The 22915-nt window shown below is 45.4% G+C and overlaps 1 protein-coding gene across 2 annotated transcripts in view; it reads right to left on the bottom strand.

Moving 5' to 3' along the window:
• The window catches only part of HYDIN (HYDIN axonemal central pair apparatus protein), a 443140-nt gene that overhangs the window by 283226 nt on the left and 136999 nt on the right, over positions 1-22915 (bottom strand). For both annotated transcript variants that reach the window (XM_059713716.1, XM_059713715.1), the window contains exon 9: positions 14030-14213. In XM_059713716.1, coding sequence (XP_059569699.1) covers positions 14030-14213 — 184 coding nt within the window. The remainder of the gene's footprint in view (positions 1-14029; positions 14214-22915) is intronic.

Here is a 22915-nt window from a genome sequence, read left to right as displayed (position 1 = left end):
CATAGATTTCATAGACCCTAGGGCTGGAAGGGACATTGCAAGATCACTGGGTCCAGCCCCCTGCCCAAGGGGCAGGAATCCATCAGGGGTCAAATGATGCCAGCAAGATAGGCATCCAAGTGTTTTTTGAAAGTATTCAAAGTAGGTGCTTGTACCACCTCTGGGGGGAGTCTATTCTAGGCCCTGGGGACTCAGACAGTAAAGAATTTTTTCCCTATGTCCAGCCTAAAATGGTCTGCCAGGAGTTTGTGACCACTGGAACTTGTCTTCCCATGGGGTGCTCTGGTGAACAGTTGTTCTCCCAGTTCCTGATAAATATTCCTTATGGACTTATAGGCTGCCACCAAGTCACCCCTGAGCCTACGCTTTTCCAGGCTGAAGAGTCTCATGTCTCAGCCTCTCTTCATAAGGCCTGCTCTCTTGTCCTCTAACAGTTCATGTGGCTCTCCTCTGGACTCTCTTAAGCTTCTCCAAATCCTAGACACAGTATTCCAGCTGTGGTCTCACCAAGGCTGAGTAAAGTTGAAGGATGATTTCCCGGGTCTTGCTTGAGATGCATCACTAAATGCAAGCTAGAGTTTTGTTTGCTTTGCTGGCTGCGGCGTCGCACTGGTGGCTCATGTTCATCTTGTGGTCAATCATGACCCCCAAGTCTCTTTTGGCTGTGGCTCTAGAGAGCATAGGACTGCTGAACCTATAAGTGTGTTGTGGACTTTTTCTCAAGAGGTGGAGCACCTTGCACTTCTCAGTATTGAATGCCATCGGATTTTGATCTGCCCACCCTGTAAGCCTGTCAAGATTGGCATGAATCGCCAGCCTATCCTCTAGGGTAACTGCATTTCCCCATAGTTTGGTGTTGTCAGCGAACTTAGCCAGTCTGTTTCTGACACCAGAATCCAGATCGTTTATAAGCACATTGAGTACAGGTCTGAGGACGGAACCCTGGGGACACCACTGTTCACCAAGTGCCACGTTGATTTGGTTCCATCAACTATCACTCTCTGAGTCCATCCATGGAGCCAGTTCCCCAGCTATTGGACTGTGAAATTGTCGAGGCTGCAATTCCCCAATTTTTCCATAAGGACATCATGGGACACCAGGTCAAAGGCTGTCTTGAACTTCAAAAATATAATATTCACCTCTTCTCCTTTGTCTAGGTGATGTGTCACCTGGTCATAGAAGGAAATGAGATTGGTCAGACAAGATCTACCTGCAACAAGACAGTGTTGGCGCTCTCTCAGAATGTTACCTTCTATTAGCCTGTTGTTAATGGTTTCTTTGATGATTTTTTGCAAGATCTTTCCAGGGATTGAGATCAAACTGATTGGCTTGTAGTTCCTTGGGTCTTCCTTCCTCCCTTTCTTGAAGATGGGCACCACACTGGCCCACTTCAATCTTCAGGCACCTTGTCCGAGCACCAAAAGTTCTCAAATATCCTCACCATTGGCCACGCTATGATGTCAGCCAGTTCCTTTAGCATTCCTGGGTGCATTCTGTCTGGGCTGAGTGATTTGTAGCTTTCTAGCCTCTCATGGTGTTTCCTCACAAGATCAGCGCCAATGATGGGCATATGTTCACCCTTCCCCTGGTGATCCTGCATCTTGTCAGACAGGGTGATCTCAGTGAGCTGATAGAAGACCAACGCAAAGTAGTCATTAAGGAGATTTGGCTTTTTCCTGGGTGTCAGTTTGAAGAAAAGTTAATATATTTTAATATCTGACCCTAACAGCCACTCCTTGGGCCATGCACATAGCTTGTGGTAGAGTCTGTGCAATGGAACCCAGGGTCCTGGCTTGTAGCGCTAACAAACCAGATTCCCTGGTTGTTCTAACAGAAGACTGTGCATCAGCTCTTCTGGAGTGCAGAGGCAGGATGGGTCCCAGAAGAGAAATGTAGACATAGACTGCTGGGATTTCTGAATATAGGTCAGCTGGCTGGGAGGAATGGAAAGTCTGCCAGACATCTCCTGGGTTTACAGTCTTTTTCACATATCCTAGTCAATTGCACCGAAACAACAATTTTTGCCTTCTCTGATGGAAAAGCAGATGTGGAATCAGAAAAAATATATGCCTTAAACTTTGATTATTATAGTTATAAGATGACATAACTGTTTTGTGGAGAATTGCTGGCTCTGTATAGTAGAACAGATAAGGGAAAGTGTTTGTTCTTTGTAACTCCTCTGCAACTGCTTTGCTCACCGTGGCCTTGAAGATAGCAAAATGTATGTACAACTCTGATTTCCAGGTGCAAGAAGGAGGTTTGTGAACTAACCTCGCCTCCCCCATAAGTTCCCATCCTGATTACAGCAAAGAAGTAATGAGGTAATATTATAGCCGCTTTTCATGCTAATTTCACTATATGATCACGTGAGTTGTAAGCAACTGTTAAAAAGTATATAAGCCTCCTGATTTTGCTCTTGGTGGGGGACCCCTTCCAAGTGCTTGGGAAATCCATGTCACTTTGGAATCCCCCCTACAGCTGTAGTTTCTTTTGAATAAAAGCTTCTGCTGACCTGACCCAAAAGTATGCTGCGTGTGTTTCCATGACAGAGCAGGGGAGGAATTTTCAGAAAAAAGAAGGAGCAGGTATAGGAGAAAGTGGTTTATCACCTGCACAGAATTCTATTCTCAAACAAACCTTTTGATTATGGAACAGGCAAGGCTGAAAGCATGCGTCATCAGAGACCATCTGACATGCACACTCACTATTATACTTCCTCGATGGAAATTCTAGACGTTTCAAAAAACAAAGACCTCCAGATGCCTGGAAATGATCAGTAAAAGGATCTAGCCACTTCCTAACTGCCATATAACCTTTTGCCATTCATTCTTAGCCACACACAGCTTTAGGCTGCTGCTCTTTGTTAAACGTAGTTTTATGCTATTTTCCTGCTCTCTCTCCTTTTGGCAGTTCTTTACATACTTACTATTACTGTATTCTATAACTTCCTACGCTCCCAAATGCCTTATCTACCAACTGACTGTACTAGGTCCTGATCCCCAGCACCCCTTCATTCAGGAGGATTTTGCTCTATTAACACCTGCTTTCTACAACCTTCGCAGTGCCCAAATTATAATCCAGATTATCAGAGTCTGTCATCTTAGTTTTATCGACAAGTTTCCTCAGTGACACTTTATCAAATGTTTTTAAAAAATCCAGACAGATTATGTCTACTTTTTTTCCATTAGCTATTTCCTTCATCATCTTTTTACAGAACTCAATCAGATTTCACTGACAAGATGTATAAAATCTACCCCCTATTTGTCTAGTAACTCATTTCCATCTAAACATCCTACCATGTCATCCCTAATGATTGATTTCAGCATCTAACTTGGAACAGAGGTCAAGCCAAGTAATCTGCCTCTTGCCTGCTTTTTCTTTTTAAGAGAAGCAAAGTTTGTTTAGTAATATATTTAACCTGGTTTTCTTTTATTGCTACACTTGGTCCAATAAGAGATGTTACTAAAATAACCTTGCTTTTTGAACATTCCGTCATCACCGTCACAACACTTCAACCCTACTATCTTCTTTCTAAAGCAGGCCTGATATCACCAGTCCTCTGTTCTCTTAGTTCTCTTACCTTTGTTCTGAAGTAACTTCAATATTAGTTAATTTGATCCTGACTGTTGCCTTCTCTTAGCTCTTATTATACCCTCGGATACAAGATGTCCTCAGATGCATCTGAGCTGGACCCTATTTGCTTATAAAAGAGGAGGGGAAGGCTGACAGGGCATTTTCTCTGAGGTCTCTGGGACTCTGGAAGTTGCTGTTCATCTTGGTCCAGAATGGCACAGATTGATTGACCTTCCAGATATATTGCAAAACATCTGTTTGTGATGGTCTGGGAGAGAGCTGATAATTTCCTTCTCAGAAAGATATAGATGTGAAAATGAGTCTCTGGATGCGTCTAACTAGCACAGTTCCTTTTGGAAGGACTATTTTAATGTCACTAAGAGTAAAAGGTGCTTGTACACGTGATACCATTAACATGTACATGTGACAAAAATGTCACTATGTGGCTTAATTATGTCTCAGTGTACATGTGCAAGAGTCTGGGGGGGTTAAAATGAGTTTGCATTGGTGCAAACTCCCCATGTAGCTTAGTTTGCAAATTGCAACAATGAAGCTGTCAGCTCCCCCCCCCAGCCACAGTAGAGGTGGGCAAGCTCTGCAGAAAAAAAGGATCAGACCCCTCGCTGCTTCTGTCTTCAGCAGGGTCCAGTGGCTGGCAGGATGCCTGGGGCTGCCCAGGAATGGGCTGGCTTGCCTGGGGCAGTGTGGAAAAGTGGCTGGGTTTGCTGGCAGCTGGAGAAGGTGGTAGTGATGGTGCATGGCATGCTGGAAGTTCGGGTAGGCTGCTAGCTGGCCAAGCAGGTTGGAGGCACACAATCCAACACTTCCCCTAGCCCGCCTGGGCTTCCAGCGCACCATGCACTGTTCCCCAATCCTGCCACCTTCTCCGGCTGCCAGCATACCTAGCCACCCTCCTACCACCTCTCTGTGCTGCCCCAGGGACAAGATGAGTATGCTGGAAGCTGGAGAAGGTGGTAGGGCCAGTGCACAGGGAGCTGGAAGCCCAAGCAAGGTCATGGAATCATTGGATCGGGTGCCTCCAAGCTGGGGCAGCACCCAGCCAGCTAGAAGCCTACCTGGGCAGCCTCATGCCCTATGCACCGTCCCCACTGCCTTTTCCAGCCACCAGCAAACCCAAACGCCTTCCTGCTGCCTTCTGCACTGTTCCTGGGTGGCCCCAGGCATCCTGCTGGTCACAGGCACCTGCTGAAGACAGAAGTGGCAAGGGGCCCAATCTTTTTTTTTTTTTTTCTGGCAGAGCCTGCCTGCCTCTCCCTTGGCCGGGGGGCAAGCTGCTGGTGGGCTGAGCAGCCCCTGAGCTGCGGAGGGCCCTGGTCCATCCCTGTGCAGTGGTGGCACCCCCAGGGCCACACAGGTGGGCTTCTAATGGGCTGAGTGCTGCTCTAGCTTGGGATTGAGGAAGAGTTAGATTGGGCTGGGTGCTGCCTCCAAGCTGTGGCTGCGCCTGATTCGCTAGCAGCCTGCTTGGGCAGCCCTGGGCAGTGCCACCACTGCAAAGGGAAGGACCGGAGCCCCTTGTAGCTCAGGGGTCACTTAGCCCACCAGCAGCTTTTCCCCTGGCCGTGGGCAGGCTCTGGCTCTGACAAGAAAAGAAAAGAAAAGAAAAGAAAAGAAAAGAAAAGAAAAGAAAAGAAAAGAAAAGAAAAGAAAAAGATTGGGCCCCTCATAGTAGTGTGACAGAAAATTTGAAATGATGGGTTTCAATTGGAAGTCCACCATTTCAATTTAGGGGAATAAAACCCCGAGGACTAAACCTCTGTCATGTGTACATGCACCCAAAGTGACTACTTTTTAGCTGCTGGGATTTCATTGTATTGAATAATTAATTTGCTACAATGCCCAATGCCTTGGATATGTGTCTTTTTTTTAACCCAAGGAAATCAATAAAATGAAGGTGCACACCATAGTCCGTGAGGCACAGTTACTCGATGCACTTCCTAAAGCAATCTTGTGATAGGATTTTGGTGGTAGGATGGTGGTCTAACAGGTACCTGTGTAACATCAGAAGTAGAATCCTAAGTTACAATTAGGAAAGATTTTTCTAAGAGAATGGAATAAACATACTGAAAGACTTGCAATAAAGCCATCCCTTCACACACCAACATAATACCCAGGGGTAAGTAAATGTGGTGTTATTGCTGGAATGCTCCACTCACATTCCCACTCAAAACCCATCTGCCAAACTAGTTAAAAAGCCCAGTTTCTCAAGCTTCTGATATCAAATTAGTGCTCTGTAGAATTCTGGATGCTTGCAAAGAAAATTTCAGCAGAACTTATCAAAAAATCTGCCCTGTACTTGTTATCAGTCAGTTTAATTCCAGAAGATAAGTGACAGATGGAAAGATCAAGTATGTTGGGAAAGAAAGACTTCACTCACCCCAGTTGGGACTTGAACTCAGCTTTTTGATACAGTAGGCAGAAACTCCACCACACAGCCACCAGTGCTGGCTAGAGCATCAAGGGAGCGCCGAGAGGCAGGGGCTGGGACAGGCGGTAGCTCGCCTCGCGGCGGACCGCCAGCTCGATCCCAAGATCCAACTACGAGCTTTTTAACTGCAGCAACTTTAATATATGCTATTGGAGCTGGAATTACCGCGGCTGCTGGCACCAGACTTGCCCTCCAATAGATCCTCGTTAAAGGATTTAAAGTGTACTCATTCCAATTACAGGGCCTCGAAAGAGTCCTGTATTGTTATTTTTCGTCGCTACCTCCCCGGGTCGGGAGTGGGTAATTTGCGCGCCTGCTGCCTTCCTTGGATGTGGTAGCCGTTTCTCAGGCTCCCTCTCCAGAATCGAACCCTGATTCCCCGTTACCCGTGGTCACCATGGTAGGCACAGAAAGTACCATCGAAAGTTGATAGGGCAGACATTCGAATGCGTCGTCGCCACCACGGGGGCGTGCGAAAGAAAGAAAGAAAGAAAGAAAGAAAGAAAGAAAGAAAGAAAGAAAGAAAAAATATTTCCCCAAAAAGAAGCAACTTCTCAGTAATTTCCACCCCCTTTTCCATCAGTGGTACTGTACATGAGGATATAAAAGTAGTGAAATACTGAGTTATTTCTCTTGGGAAATTAAAATAGGCTGTTGAAGAGGTTCTGTACATTTTTGCTGCACCACAGAAAATAGGAACCGCTGGTTAAATGGCTAAGGTTCATTACTTACCCTTTCAGGCTAGCTGCTACATGTATATGAGCCTCCGGATGTTTTTGGAAGTGGGTAGTCAGCCTGGGTAGTCATGTTCTTCTTAGAAAGACATTTAAGTCAGAGGTGGAAAACTACAAGGGACATTTATCTTAAAAGAAGTAAAAGATAGAAAACAGCAAGAGCTGGCATGAGAGACAGCAATGGAAAGTAGGGCTTGTAGATGACATTGACCCAGAGGGGGTGAGACTTTTTAGTTTTCAAAGCAGCTTCATTGTTTATGCTGTAGTTAAGCTGGATACCATAGGACTGGACTGTGGTACATGGGAGGTGTGGAGACCATGGAGGGGTGCCTGGCGGAATACTCTGCGACAGGCAGCTTAGCCTGTGATCAAGGATCCAGAGGGCTGAGGACTGGTCTGAAGCACAAAAGTGCAGAATAAGGCCAGAGGCCCATAGCACAAGACAGGGCCCGAGGCCCTGAAAGGTAGCAAGTCTTTCAGTATGTTTATTCCATTCTCTTAGAAAAATCTTTCCTAATTGTATCTTGGGATTCTACTTCTGATGTTACACAGGTACCTGTTAGGATTTTGGTGGTAGGATGGTGGTCTATCACAAGATTGCTTTAGGAAGTGCATCGAGTAACTGTGCCTCATGGACTACGGTGTGCACCTTCATTTTACTGATTTCGTTGGGTTAAAAAAAAAAGACACTTATCCGAGCCATTGGCATTGGGCATTGTAGCAAATTAATTATTCAATACAATGAAATCCCAGCAGCTCTCACCTCTCAAAGTGACAGAGGCCCAGAGCACGTGAGTGTGAGATGGGGCTGGGACCCAGTAGCCAAGGTCCAGGACAGTGGACCTGGGCTGATAGTCATAGCCAGAATAAAAGGAGTAAGGCTGGGAAAGCTGAGGCCTGGACAAAGGTTCAAAACCTGAGAGCCAAAAGCTGCAATGGGGCCATGGAGACCCCCCCTCTAAATTAACATGGAGTAACATTTGTGAGGTATAGACATGGCCAGAGGGGAGAATGGAGGCCATGAATATAGCTCATAAGCAGTAGGGCTGTGCAAAGCGTCAGTCCCCGATTAGATTCGGCCTGATTCAGTGGCCAAATCTCCGAATATTAATCGAATCAGAAGACCCTTTAATCTCTCCGAATCGAATCAGAACCCTCCGAATCAATTCAGAGATTCAGACATAGACACAACTTTAAATGTTTTTTCTACATACCACTAGGTAGCAGGTGGCTTGTGAATGCTGCAATGCTGGGGCACATGGAGTGTCCCACAGAAGCACCAGGGCAGGGGCGGGAGCAGTCCCCAGTGCGCTCAGCAGCAGACCCAGCAGGGGACCAGAAGAACTTCCGGTCCACTTCTGGGTCTGCCGGGGAGCGTGCAGGGGGCCCCCCATGTACTCCCTGGCTCAGCGACTGATGCTTCCTGGGTCTGGGGGGGCACCCAGGGTTCCCCTGCAGCCAATTGCTGAGCCCGGGGGCTGTGGCGGGCCCCCCGCATGCTCCCTGGTGGACCCAGAAGTGGACCAGAAGTACTTCCGGTCCACTTCTGGGTTCACTGCTGAGCACGTGGAAGGCCCCCCTGCACTTCTGTGGGATGCTCCATCCACCACAGCATCGCAGTGTTCATAAGCCGCACTGGTATCTCAAGGTGTATAGAAACATTTTTTAAAGCTGTGTTTATGTCCAAATCGCTGATTCTCTGAATCAGCACTGAATCTTCAGATTCAGATTCGATCGAATCTAATCGGGCACAGTGATCCAAATCAACGAATTGAATCACTGTCCCTGATTTGGGCCAAATCTGAATCAAAGATGGCTTGCTTCGCGCACCCCTAATAAGCAGGGATCCAAGTTTTCTGTTCACTGCAGTGAAATGTGGATTTTCTTATTTTAAGGAGAAAAATGTGGATTTACCCTTTTAAGGAGAAAAACACATCTTTTCTCCTTTAAAAGAGAAAAACACAAGCAACGGCAGGTTTCCCCTTGCAGACAGGCAGAGTTCCAGCCTGCAAGGATCTGGGTGGAGCAGGAGGAGGGCAATCAGGGAGGGGGTGCCATGTGCATGTGCATGCACACACATACACGTGGCAGCCAGGCAGGGGGCTGCAGACCTGGGTCCCTGACACAGTTGGGGCCCCCCTCTGGCACGGCTGGGTGGGGCAGGGATTTGTGGGTAGGGAGTGAGAAGCACTGGCAGGGCCAGGGGGCTGTGGGCTGTGGCTTGGGAGCGAGGGGCAATGTCATGGGCAGGGCAGCAGAATATCAGGGCTGCTCAGCACCACAAAACAGTGGTGGGGGGGACAGCTGCTGCTGGACCCACATCTTGGTGAGTGAAGGGGTCAGAGGGCCTCTGATTTTCCATGGTAAAAACCCCAAAATCAAACACCAAAATTTATAGGTATTTAGAATTTATTTTATTATAGTGATTGAGGCACTGGTAGGCTTCCAAATTGCTTTAATATTGCTTTAATATTGTAAATATATCAATAAAACACCACATTCAACTGATACCTATATATATGCAGTGGCATTTCATTTTAATTCCAGAAGAATGTAGATTTTGAGGGTTTAATGAGAGAATTTGCAATTTTTAAACAGAGAAAACCAGGAACTCTGTTCATAAGGCAACCGGTGCCCTGAGGCACTACTAGGACCAGGAGGGCCACAACCCAGACCAAGGGGCAAGACTAGGGTCAGCTGGGTATGAGGGTACCAGCTTGCTAAAGTGAATCACAGCCACCCCAGGACATGGCCCTGCTACAGGGGAAAACAGCCTTCCAAGAATCAGAGCATGCTATACGTCCAAAAAAGACCTTTAAGTGCAAGTGCCTAGCTTCAGATGCCCATAGCCAGATTTTCAGAGATGTCAATTCCTACAACAATCCCTACAGCTTTCCAGACCAGGCTCTATATCATCTAAAATGAGAAAGGCCATTTTTGAAAACACGAGCCTAACTGATGTTTTCACAAACCCTGAGTATCATGCTCTTAATCCCATCAGATAGATAGGGCAGAGCTAGGTAGATGCAAAGAGGTCAATTCACTTGCTCAAAGCAATAAAGAAACAAGAAGAGCTTGTAATGGAACTAAGGGGCTGGTGACTCCCAAGCACATTCCACTAGACCAGGGTACCCCTCATCATAAAAATGAAGAGTACAAAAGCCAATATCTGAGCCTTGTCCCAAACAACTGATGCTTCACTGAAAAGACAATCGTGACCTTGAAAGAAATAAAAGATGCAAAGCCACAAGCATGATTCTACAGTGTTCATGGCTCAATGTCACTGAGACATTTGTGCATGGAGCAGGAATGGATGCAAGCTGCCCACCTGCTGCATGGAGTACAATGCTGAGGGAAGTGGTCTCATGACAACACAAAAGGGTTGCTATATGGATGCAACCCTTCCCAAAAGAGAGAACTCCTCCTGGCAAAGACAGATTTGGTCAAAAGTGGCCTCATTTTTAATGAGCACAGCTAAACAAATCACAGTTTGGAGAGCCTCTGTAACACTAATAAGTGTAATATACAATAGCAGGGAGAAGTAAATGTGTAACACTTGCCTTTCCCCTGCCATACCATACTACAATAATGGAGGCATTATTCAGCATGAACTTAGGGGGCTGAGGAATCAGTAGAAGGCAATAAGAGGACAGTGATGACTTGTCAAGGACAGTGCAATGGTAGCAAATCCCCAAGCTCCTTCTCTTTTCTGGTTTCCATTTCCAAGGAGTCAGCTCCCACATGGTCGCAATGCGTCTCACAGCAAATGGCACACTATGCTTCAAAAAAAAAATTGCAGTACAAAGCGAGATCTTTGTCCTTTGGTAGCCACCTGGGCTTCCACCACAGCTGTTTCTGCTGACATATCATGTCTATTTGCAAAAATAAATTAAACCAAATTCGAGATGCACTCAGAAAGTCAGAGTTGCATAACAGTTTGTTTCCCATGGGCATGGAAAGCTGCTGAAAATGTTTATAGTCACATGTTTCAGGGGTTTATAGTCACATGTTGATTCAGAAATTATTTGCCATTTTCCTATTTTATTTTCTGTCAGATAAATTAACTCTACATTGGCTGACATCTACAATAGTCTGTGATAGCAGTGGTACCTGCAGACAAGAGCAGAAGTGTTACTCACCTCAACCAGTGCTCCATACACTTAGCTTGATCAGAGGCTTTTAGATACAAAGCCATATCACCCTTCAAAAAACTGCTGTGTTCAGTCAGGGTCCCAATGCCTAGCCTAAATCAATAGTTACCAGAACAGAAGGGGAGAGAGATGCAGAGATGGGAATATAGATGACAAAGATTCAGAAAAATAGAGCGAATGGGTGAGATTGCCAAAGATTTAATACTAGATGGGAAATACAGTGATATTGGAATGGAAAAATTAAGTCAGAATAAGAATGGAATTAAAAATAGAAGTACTAATTTGTATGAGGAGAAATAAATTATTACATATTCCATGAACTATGAACAGGAGATCTAAGTAATGTCTACCCAGTAAACTTAACATGCTTGGCAGCAGTACCCTCAAAAAGGCCTTAAGCAATGTAGCTGTATTTACATGGCCCTTTAGGTGAGCTAATTAGGAGGCCTGTGCGAAGCAGCTAGTATTTGCTTTGGATTCGATCAATTTGGGGGGGCAGTGATTCGATTTGGTGGTTTGAATCACTATCCCGATTCGATTCAGCTGAATCTGATTTGAAGATTCGGCTGCTGCCAAATCTCAGAATCAGCCAGGCCAGGCCCATCTCCCAGCCCGGCAATGGCTGCCCCAGCTCCTGGCACTTGCTTAAAAAAAAGCCCCAACTCAGCGGGTGCTGCTGGGGTGGGGACGATCCCTGCTACCCCCCCCCCCCCCCCCACTGCCCCACACTGCATGGGAGGCTCTGCATGAGCCCCCTGATCCCTCCCTCATTCTCCCAGCCCCCCCACGGGTGTCCCACCCGGGCTAGCTCCGGCCCTTTAAGAAAAAAAACCTGAAAAAACCCCAGGACTCTCCGCTCCTGTCCGCACAGGGAGATCCCTGGGGGGCTCTGCATGAGCCCCCGAAGCCCTGACAGGCGAGTCCCAGGGCTTTTCTTGTTTTTTTTTCTTAAAGGGCCGGAGCTGGCCTGGGCGGGGCACCTGTGGGGGGCTGGGGGAGTGGGAGAGGGTTGGGGGGCTCATGGAGAGCTCTCCGTGCAGCGTGGGGCAGTGGGGGACAGCAGGGATCGTCCCCCACCCAACAGCACCCGGTGAGCACTGTGGCTTTTTTTTTTAAAGTACTGGGAGCTGGGGCGGGCAGGGGCAGCCATGGGGGGGCTGGGAGAGCAGGCAGGGGTTGGGGGGGGCTGGGGGAGCAGGGTGGTCATGGAGCCTGGCAGAGGCCCCCCATAGTCCCCTCCCCCACCCCTAGTACTTCCCATCTGGGAGCCGGGGACTGCCCGAATCAAAGCTCTCTGAATCTTTGAGCTTTCAATCAATTTGGACCTATCAATTGGTCCCCTGATTCGATTCGGATTCGGAGATTTGGCCACTGAATTGGGCTGAATCGCCTCTAAATCGAATCACCACCCGAAGCTTCGCACAGCCCTACTAATTAGCACTGATGAGTAATTGGCCAACCCTAGAACCAAGTGGACACAGATACATTAATTCTGAGTTAACTAATGTCTTAGGCAGCCAGTTAAGAGCAGCGCAGCCTAGCTGAGGTCACTGCTGCTGGCCAGTTAGTTTACATTTATTAACTGTCTATATGTACTGTATCACAATGCCAGATAGTACTTTTAAAAGAACCTATGTGACTTAGGAGCTCAAGCTACATTTCTAGAAGTGGTTTAATCACTTGGAAAAATAAGCTTCATTGACTCTGAGAGACTTCAAGGCCCAAATCCTTAAAGCTATTCAGGTACATAACCCCAGTTGAGGGGCTTAACTCCCACTGAGGGTCTGACTTAAAGCCTTTAAGTTGCCTTTGAGATTGTACAGTAGATACTTTTTCATAGTTCCCTTGTTACTAGAGCCGGGGGTTGGGCCACCCCCATTCTAGATTCTGCCCATTTGGCTGTGGGACCACTCCACTATGTGTAATATACTTTACTACAACCTCTGATTTAACAGTCAGCTCTTACTTATAGCAGTGAAAATCTGTTTTCAGGACGGGCTTTACTCCAGACATACAAAGGAACTAAAAACCTGACGCCTTCTGTAAGAAAAAATGAGTTCCATATATTTTAATAAAAAAAAGATATTGGATTTATTCCAGGATTTACTCAAAAGAGAATGAAAAGGGTTTTTCATTACCCAGCAAAGTGAGAAGACATTATATCAGACAGTGTAAATATAGAGAATTACAGCTTCAGTTAATCTGCATGCCTGGTTTTTTGTTCACATAGCTAGATTAGGTTTACAAAGACATGCAAAACTTGCTTTTAAAGGTACATATATTAAAAATACCAAATGTATTCCAATGTGTCATGCTTATGGAAGGACTTAGGAATGATCCTGGAGGGCAAATTCAGACCTGGCGTAAGTCAAAGCTATACAGATGGAACTGTATGGGGACATACCTCTATGATTACCCCTGGCCTGAATTTGGCCCTCTATCCCCAAAAGACCTCTTGGCCTTGGACTGACTGTGTGATCAGCAGTGGCCACAATAACAAGTTATTAATCTTGAAATACCACATACTCAAGACGTGCCCTCTCTGAACAATGCAAGCTGCTAGTGTTTCTCATACAGGCGCATGTAATAAATAGCTACCATATACTAACACCTGCTTATGAAAGGACAGTTCAATATATTAGCACTGAATGGTCAAGTACTACTACTTAGCTCCTATATATAGCTTTTTCAGTCATAGACTTCAAAGGACTTAACCAAGAAAACAAAACAAAAAAAGAATAAGTATCATTTTCCCTATTTTATAGATGAAGTAATGGAGCCAGGGAATGTAAGTGACTTGCCCAAGGTTATATGACTATTTAACAGCAGAGCAAGAACAGAATCTGATTCTACTGTCTCCTAGGCTGGACCACTCCACTGTCTGCTGGAGAACACAAACTGGTAAAAATCAGATTGTGGGTGTAACGGAGTGGTTTTGATGAAAGCACATTTTTATTGCTTGTTAGGAATCTCCACTCAGCAATAACGTTGCATTTTGCTCTTCATTTCTAGCTGGAGACATTGCAAAGCTGACTCTCTTAGTGACTGAACAATATGCATTTGTCTATTGTGTGACCTTATGATGCAGAGTGTACAGGGTAAGATACTTAGTCTGCACTCACCACTGGCTCAATAGTAAAGATGTTATCAGAGAAGAGCATAGAATCTCCTTGCACCATCCTTCCGTGGTTCTGAAAACTGTCGGAGAGAATGGAAAGGCGTTCTCGGAGCGTAGGATCTGCGCTACATTCCTTTAGAAATAGATCAGTCTCATTGTCTTCCTGGGTCTGCTGTCTGTAACAGAGCCTAAAGCCAAAGGGAGAGACAAAGGAAGCAGATAATTTAATAAGCAATATTTTCTTCCAAAGAACATCACCAATGTGCTGGGGCAGTGACACTCACAGTTCAGTGTTGCAGGAAGCAACCTACCACATGGCTGAGGGCATAACTGAATCAATGGGTTTTCTAATGAATTAGGAATGAAATTGCTGTTTCATTTTGTAAGGCAGGTTATTTTGCTCTGTGCATGCTTGGTGGAAGAGGTACTTCTCCCTCTTCACTCTTCCTCTGTATTTCAGCATACTGAAGGATAAAGCATTTTTGAAAGTCAAGAGCCATGAATAGGAAAGGGAAAGTTGATGGGCCCATGCCATAGGAATTACAGTAAAAAAATGCCATGCTATGTTCTGCAGCCTTTGTCATATCTGATGGCACTGTTCAAAATCCACCTACCCCTCAATCAGCTGTTGCTTCTCACAGAGTGATAGGAAGTGCTGCATGTGGCATCCAAACAAGATTGTCCTTCTTCATTGTACTGTGCTCAGACTATGACAATGGTCACTGAGGGCGTGTCCCAATGATCGCGCACGTGCAGGGGTACACATTTTTCATGGGACAAATAGCAGTGGCACATATTTGTCCCCAAGCATGCTCCTGCACATGTGGTCCAGCACGTGCCTGGCCAGCAGTCCGAGCATGGCTCTGGCCAGCCAGGCTTCATTTCTGGCAGTGCATGCTGCTGTGGCATGCGGCTTTTATTAGCAGGGTTTTTTTACATCAGGATCTTCCAGTGTCAAGAAAAACTGCTGTGCTGCTAATTAGCAGCACGGTGAATGGGTGCATGTGTGCTGGATGCAGGTTGCGGTGCCGCAAACTGCACATGCACGCTTGTTGGGACATGTGCCCTGAGAGGGTCAGTATCTGTTATGATCATCAGAGAGGGTGCTATTTGAATAAGACTGTGGGTGGATTTTCAAAAACATCTCAGGAGCACCAGTCACGGTGATTTCCCCATACCTCCTTTGGGCTCCTAACCTCCAAAATCAAGAGATAAAGAAAACGGACAATGGAAGAAAGGTTGAGTCATTAAGGCCATATAACAAGGAACAGCAAGAATATCTAAGGATAAAAATTAGGAAAGTAAAGGTAAAAGGGGGTACAATTGACAAGGACTGTTAAAGACAACTGGAAAGGATTCTACAGGCAGAAAAGAAAGATGAGGTTAATTGTGGGTCAACTGCTCAATGATATGGTGAAGCTATTCATAGAACTGTAAAAAAGGTACAGCTACTCAATGACTACTTTGCTGCAATTTTCACAAAAAAATAAACTGTGCCCAGACAACTTCCAAAATTAATATAAACAAAGAAGGGAAGGGCTGTAGATCAAGATAAGTAGAAAGTGAAGTAGAGAGCTTTTGACAAATTTGAGTGACTAAGTCAGCCACGTCTGATAAAATTCTTCCCTGGATCCTGAAGAAGCTAGATGAAGAAATCTCAGAGCCATTGTCAATAATATGTGCAAAGTCATGGATGACTGGCAAGATCCCAAATGACTGAAGAAGGGCTAAAATAGTACCTATTTTTAAAAAAGAGAAAAAGGAGGACCCAGGAAATTATCAGTCAGCCTGACTTCAAAACTTCATAAGCTCCTGGAGCAAATTATAGAAGAGTCTATTTGTAAAGACTGGGACGAGGAAAGGGGATCATAACAGCCAAAATGAATTTGTTAAGAACAAATCATACCAACCAACTTGATTTCCATCTTTGACAAGGTAACTAGTTTGGTGGAAGAGAGAAATGCAGTGGACGTAATATACCTGCTGGACTCTAGTAAAGCTTTTGACACAATTCCATGGGACATTCTCACAAGTAAACTGGGGAAATGTGGCCCAGACAGAATTACTGCTAGATGAATACATAATTGGTTGAATAACTGCAAGCAAAGAGTAACTATACATTGATCAATTTGGAAAAGGCAAGAGGTCTCAAGTGAGGTTTCACAAGGGTCTGTTCTGGGTCCAGCACTGTTTAACATTTTTATTAATGGTTTGGATGAAGGAACAGACAGCTCACTGATCATGGTTGGTGTGATAAACAACACTGGGAGAGGATGCAGACTCTTTGGAGGACAGAATTAGAATTTAAGAAGATCTTGACAAATTGGAGCACTGAGCTACAGACAACAAAATGAAATTCAATAGCGACAAATGTAAGGTGCTGTACCTAGAAAAGAAACACCAAATGCACAACTATAGAATGAGGAATAGCTGTCTAGGCAGTAGTATTGCTGAGAAGGATTGGGAGATTGTGGTGGATCAGGATCTCAGTGTGAGTCAGCAATATGATGCCGTCACGCAAAAAAAATGCATTTTGGGGCTATATTCAAAGAAGGATAGTACGCCAAACACAAGAAGTGATAGTACCTCTCTACTCAGTATTTGGTTAGGCCTCAACTGGAGTATCGTGTCTGTGGCGGGCCAGTAGGGGGCACTCCTGCATTGAGCCGCCCACCTCACTGCGCCCGACCACCTTCCAGGCTCCCAGTGCCCTCCCTGGGGTGCCTTACATCTGGCCCACCCCTTCCCTGGAGCACACCTGCTAACCTGGGGTTCCCGCTGCCACCCTCCAAGGCTCTGGACTCAATTCTGGCCCTGCGCACCTTGGAGAACGCAGGCCTGATCGTCCAATGGGTACTAGACCCAATACCAGCACTTGGGGCACTTCCCCAAGTCAGGGGCCTATTAGGGAAGCCTCCCTTAGTCCACAGACCTAAGGGGCCTCCTAGGCATAATTTAGACCCACCCCTCAATAAGTCTCCCACACCGGTCACAAAGGAGAATGTTATTGATTACAGGGGGTAGGGCGGAAACAGGGTAAAAGGTAGAGCAATATCATGGAAATATCAGAGGAATATCAGAGGAATCCCAAAGAGCAAACTAGAATGGCTGAGGTAGCCGTTTAAACACGCATCTGAGTTACTGTAAGCTAAACACCTAGTCGGATCTCGAGTAGCTTACTCACACGCAGCATCCAGAGGTGGATGGAGTTTTCCTCTGGAGGCAGATCACTCTTTGAACATGCGGTTATGACGAGGAAGCCTGTTTCAGATTCACCTGGGTGACCGCATGGCTAATGGCTGCCTTCTTCCTGGACCAGGCCTTTAAATAACCTCTCTGACCTCAGATGCTCGGTCCAATCAAAGCTGCCAGTGCTGGCCATTAGCCAACCAATCTAAAAAAGCATCACTGGCTACCTGGGCTGGTGAGCAGGGCTGGTGAACAGGGCTTCCCCCCCCACAAGGTGACCAGAGCATCCGCCTCCAAGGCACCAGGCTTCTGTCATGTAGACAAGGGAGGGAGATCCCCGCCCTGAGGGATTCAACACCAACCTCTCAGGCTAGCAGAGACAGATCTCTGGAGAGGGACACAGACGGTGGCATTTCTGCCAGAGTGTCCTTTTCTGAAATTTGCATTTAGAAGGATGCAGAGAATCTAGACAAGAGCCACAAATGAGTGGCAAAATTTGGGAGTGGAGGAGAAGGGGGAAATTAAAGCCAGGTGAAGAAAGGTTGAGAGGTATGTTTGGTCCAGAGAAAGAGATTAAGAGAGGGGGACAAATTATAGAAGTTTCCAGATATCTGAAAGGCGGCCATAAAGAAGAGGAAGAACAACTGTTTTCCCTTCTCAGAGGGCAGAAAACAAGGCATTGAGTTTAAACTATAGCTAAAGAGATTTAATCTCAAGGAAAAAACCTGCCTAACTGTAAAAGCAGCAAGAGAATGGAAGAAACTACCTAGGAAAATTTCACGGGACATTTCTAACAGGGCATTGGTTAGGCATGTGTCTGGGATAGTTTAGGGAAAGTGCACCCTGCATTTTTGAAGGGGGCTGGATTATATGATTTTGTATGTCCCTTCCCACCTTTTGATTCTGTTATTCTATTTGCTAATCTTCAGACTCCTTCACAAACACTGCTTCTTCCACGTGGGACTGAGCTGACTTGACAGAGTCAAGGCCATATGGTCATTAGTGGAATGGACTGGCTCTTTGTACCTGCAGACAGATGAGCCTAGTGAAATGGTTTCACAAGGAGACCCAAATTTCCTTGAACTAGTCCTGGACCCATACCTATTGAATTCCTGATTCTGAGTTTTCAGCTGGCTGATCTTGGTACATGCTTGGCCACCACTGCATCGTAGAAACCACAGTGCAGTATCCCACAGATCATGTGTTTTGTGAATGAACGAGGGCAGTTTATAGATAGCAATTCAGGCCATCCACTAATAGGGTGTGGATAAAGAGTTTAATCTTTGTGGGATACCACATTCAATTTTCAGTATGTTAGATCACAGCAAAAATAGGGTGTGCATTAGTGTGGGCATTAGTGGATGATGCCACAGATGTTTGCCCCACACTTGTGATCATCCATTAGGGATGGAAGAAATAAAAAAAATTAGACTGAAATCTTAAAATGGAAGTTGGCATAAGATCAAATACATAAATCTGCCTGGATTTGGCTAAAGGGCAAGCCCACTATTAGTATCAGAGACTTTTTAGGGGCTTTTAGAGGCTGGAGATGCAGAAATATGAAGAAGAGCAGAAGAAAGCAGGGAGAGAATTCCAGTGGAAGGTCACTAGATTTTTCTTTTGAACACTGGGTTTGTACAGTAGTCATATACGCTGTAATTAAAAACAGAGAGCAATAGAAAACTATTTATGCCCTTCAAGGCATTGGTGACCCAATTATGTTGAACTTTATTTGCTCAGAAACCCTTAAAACTAGCTCCAGTCTAAGGCAGTTTTTCCTGATCATGTGTGGGTTAAAAGTGTGGCCTTTGGACACTTGCTTCCTTCTGAGCATGAAAAACTAGAGAACCAATCCCCAAATCCTCTAATTTGTAAACGTAGATTCCCAATTCCCCTCCCAAGTTGCTAAGAGCAAGTGTTCATGTGTGACCTGAAAATGGATGTGGAATGACAGCTATCCTGGGCACTTTTACATGTGCTTCGGAGGTTGGGGGGGATGGGGGGGTGCTTTAATAAGAGCGGCTTCAAGAGCCAGTCTAATTAAAGTGCCGCAGCATCTCATGCATCAGTGTCCCCACACTTAAAAATGGTGGCAGGGGCACTTGAACTAAAGCTGATTCGATGAGCTTTAGTATAAACACCCCCCCACCATTTTTAAGTATGTGGATGCTGATACATGGGACGCAGGGGGCTGCTGGAGCATGGTAATTACCACACTCCAGCAGACTTGATAGCCTAGTGGTTAGGTCATTTGCCCAGGAAGCAGGAAATAGAGCTGTCAGGAGACAGGGCAGCAGAAAGACTGACTCAATTAATCAAGTCTGCTTTGATGTGCTGTAATTACAGCACATTTGAGCAGCCTTTGCATTTGTGTACAGGCACCAGTAGACTGAAGGAACTGTTTTCTGGCTTTTCATTTTATCCAAAATGAGGGCTTTGGTCTGTATTCCCCTATGCGGTACTGTCCCCTCACATTCACCTTGGTCCAGATAAATTATTCCTGGTCATTTGTCTCTGCAGTCTCTCTCTGTCTCTATCTGCACTTTTGTTCCAGTTAGCCAAAGAAGCCAAGTAAATACATGAAGCAAGCACACGAGAGCAGCAGGACTGGATACTGTCCCAGCCCCCTCTTCATATATAATTAGAGTCATCCTCCTAAACACTTATATGCAAACCCTCTTGGCCCTAAACAAGGGAAGAAAAATCTCACACAGTAGAAATGTATGCAGAGGTATAGCAAGGCACCGCTGTGCTTGAGGCAGACGTAATGCACAGGGCAGTGATAGCTGCCATGGTGCCCGTGGCACCAGCATGGCCAGCTGCCACCAAGGTGGCAGTTATTTCTGCACACCTTTCCCACCACTCCTCCATAAAGATGGTGCCCAAGGCTGCTGCCCTAGTTGCTCCACCCAGCTACATCACTGTGTGTGTAGCTCTGAGAGGACCACACACTCTCTACCTCAACTGTCTCTCTGCACTTCTTTAAAACATTTCATTTTAAGTGATCAAGATGCCCCAGATCATTAAAACTACTCACAAAGGTGCCTGTATATTCTATGTGGGTGTTCTCTCAGGAAGGATGAGAGGGGGCCACTGTTGGAGTTCACAAGGACAAAACTCAGCAAATCCCAGTATCTTTCCCTGACCCTCGCCCTGCTAATTTCAGCCAAAGTTGTTTCCCTTCACTCCCATTGGTTGGGAAGTCTCTACTCCTAAATTATTTGATATGGGCTAAGGAATGCTATTGGCATAGATGGATACTACAGTTCCTGAAAGTGCCCAGTTACGAGAAGGCCAATGTACAAGCCACACCACAATGACTCTGAAAAGTCCCTTTGTTTACAGTGACACCAGAATGAAGAATGAATCCCCAATGCCTTCAGCAGGGGATGACAGCAGCATAAACATCCCAGGTCATTTTTGAAGGCTGAACTACATTCTTCCACTTGCTAGGCCTCGTGGCTCTTTGGCCAATATAAATTTTCAGTTATAAAAGAAGAATATTCAAGAAGGTGGCATTTCATACCAAACCCTCACATTAATCTTCATGTGGAGTGTGAGCAGACTGCAAAGCAAGAATGGCTGGGAGAGGAGGAATGGCTAGAGCAGGGAAAAAAGATACTCCACTGGTAGAGATAATATATCAATTTTTGCTTTGTACTTCCTAACGTTTTTGGTGGAAATGGACAGACATCTCAACATATTAAACCACCAACTGATGGTGTTTATACACCACTTCCATGCAGTAAATTTAGGGCAGAGTCCTATTTCACTGTATACACCTAAATGACCTTACACGCAGTTTGGGATCCTATTTCACTTTTCAGTGAAACAGAATCACCCTGCATGCATACCTGCCAGCAGCAATGGAGTAGAGCCTATGCTGTAGCCCAGTAGTCTAGTGGTTAGGTCATTTGCCCAGGAAGCAGGAGATTCAGGTTCCAGGCTGTCAGGAGGTAGGGCAGCAGAAAGATTGACCCTAACAACCTGAACTGTCAGTGGTCTAACTACTTCCACATTCTTGAAAAGGCACACACAAAGGAAGGCATGTTCCAATCTCCACAGGCAAGAATGCCTAACTTCTGGCTCCTGACTTTTTCACCCCAGTTGCAACTAATTCCTGCATCTCAAATGTCCACAGATGCCTTGCTTAGTCATGCGTTAAGAGGCTGTTTCAAGATAGTTTAGGTGGAGATCACCAAGGGCTTTAATAATTTGAAAGTGCCCCAGGAAGTAATGGGGAACCTCTGGTGAGCATGCTACACTCGAGTGATGGGTCCTTGGTGTCTCACATTTTATACAGGCTGATGGTCTGGACTGATCTTGAGCAGATTTTCTTGCTGTGTACAGAGGGAATTACTGCCATCCAGTCATGATGAGACAAACCTATTTATTCCAACAGATAGATCACATCCACAGGGAATGGGTATAGTCTTTGAAAAAGCCAATAGGGACAGAAAGGAATTCTTCCTATCATAAGTCATGATGGATATCAAGGACAAAGCTGAAACTAGTAATAGCCAAAAACTATGCACTATTTCAAAAACAAACAGATAGATGCTATTTGTGGAGGTTGCAGCCAGGGCCCATATAACTTCTCCATCTCTGCTTTTATGAATACCCCTGTTGCATCATACAGTGCATTCTCACTGTCATTTAGGACCGAGCCTGAGGATTGCCCTTAACTAGTCCAAGTCACATGAGTTTCCTACCCCATTAAAATCTTACCTTGCAGTCAACTGCATTCTGCTTCTTGTTCTTCAAGCAGAGCCCTTCTAGGAATCAGTCTGCACACTACTTATTTGTCTTCCTGTGACTGGCTTTAACAATGTGCAGAAGAGACAAAGTTGGGGTGCAGAAGGATCAGAACTCAGAAGCAGAGATTTGCTGCTGGACAACCTGCTATATTTGCACCCTGCAGTGTCTGAGTGAGTTCCAAACCCCCTTAAGGGAGGGATGGGTGGCAGCAAGTTAAAACCTCAAACCTTGGATACTCAGCAAAAGGTCAAAGGTCAGACTGGACAGCCACAAGGGGTGAAGCCTATGGGTTATTTCTGTAGATGGCTAGTGATTATGGGTTTGAAGATAGTCCTGTGACTGATCCATAAGTGTAAACAAAGCATTACATTGGTAGGGGATCCTATGCTGCTCTGGCAAACCCTGAGGTGGAATTGACCTCTCCTCAGTCAATCTCAGCTCCTCTTCACTATTAAACAACACCTAGAAATTGTCTTTTTTTAAAGTGTTTTCACCTTAACCACTCACTCCTCCATAGGTTATAAGACATTCTATTCAGCATCGTAATGAATAAAAAAAAGTGCTCTTTGTTAATTCTGTGGCTGGCCAGTGTCAGAGGTGAACCTCTGTACAAGTTCGAGCAGACTCAGAATCACTCTCATTTGGGCTTTACTACTTTATCATTTCACAGAAGCCACTGTAGCAGTTGGGCATGTGGCCACTGAGCACAGGATTAAGTCACTCTATTGTCTTGTAATACCAATGGTTACACTAGTTTTCTTATTAAAGCAATAGTTTCTTGATGTAACTGATTTTTTCCTCCAGAAAACTGTAAAATGTGCTATTATCATGATTACAATATTTTCACACTATTCACATACTGAAAAAACAGTGTAGGTTAATTAAACACTTAAGAGCATGGATGTCCTTGCTTGGGGTCATGACCCACAGGTGTCAGGGCATC

Source organism: Alligator mississippiensis, chromosome 10, assembly GCF_030867095.1.
Source record: "Alligator mississippiensis isolate rAllMis1 chromosome 10, rAllMis1, whole genome shotgun sequence".
In the NCBI taxonomy this organism is placed as follows: domain Eukaryota; kingdom Metazoa; phylum Chordata; order Crocodylia; family Alligatoridae; genus Alligator; species Alligator mississippiensis.
This window is presented reverse-complemented; position numbering and strand designations above follow the sequence as displayed.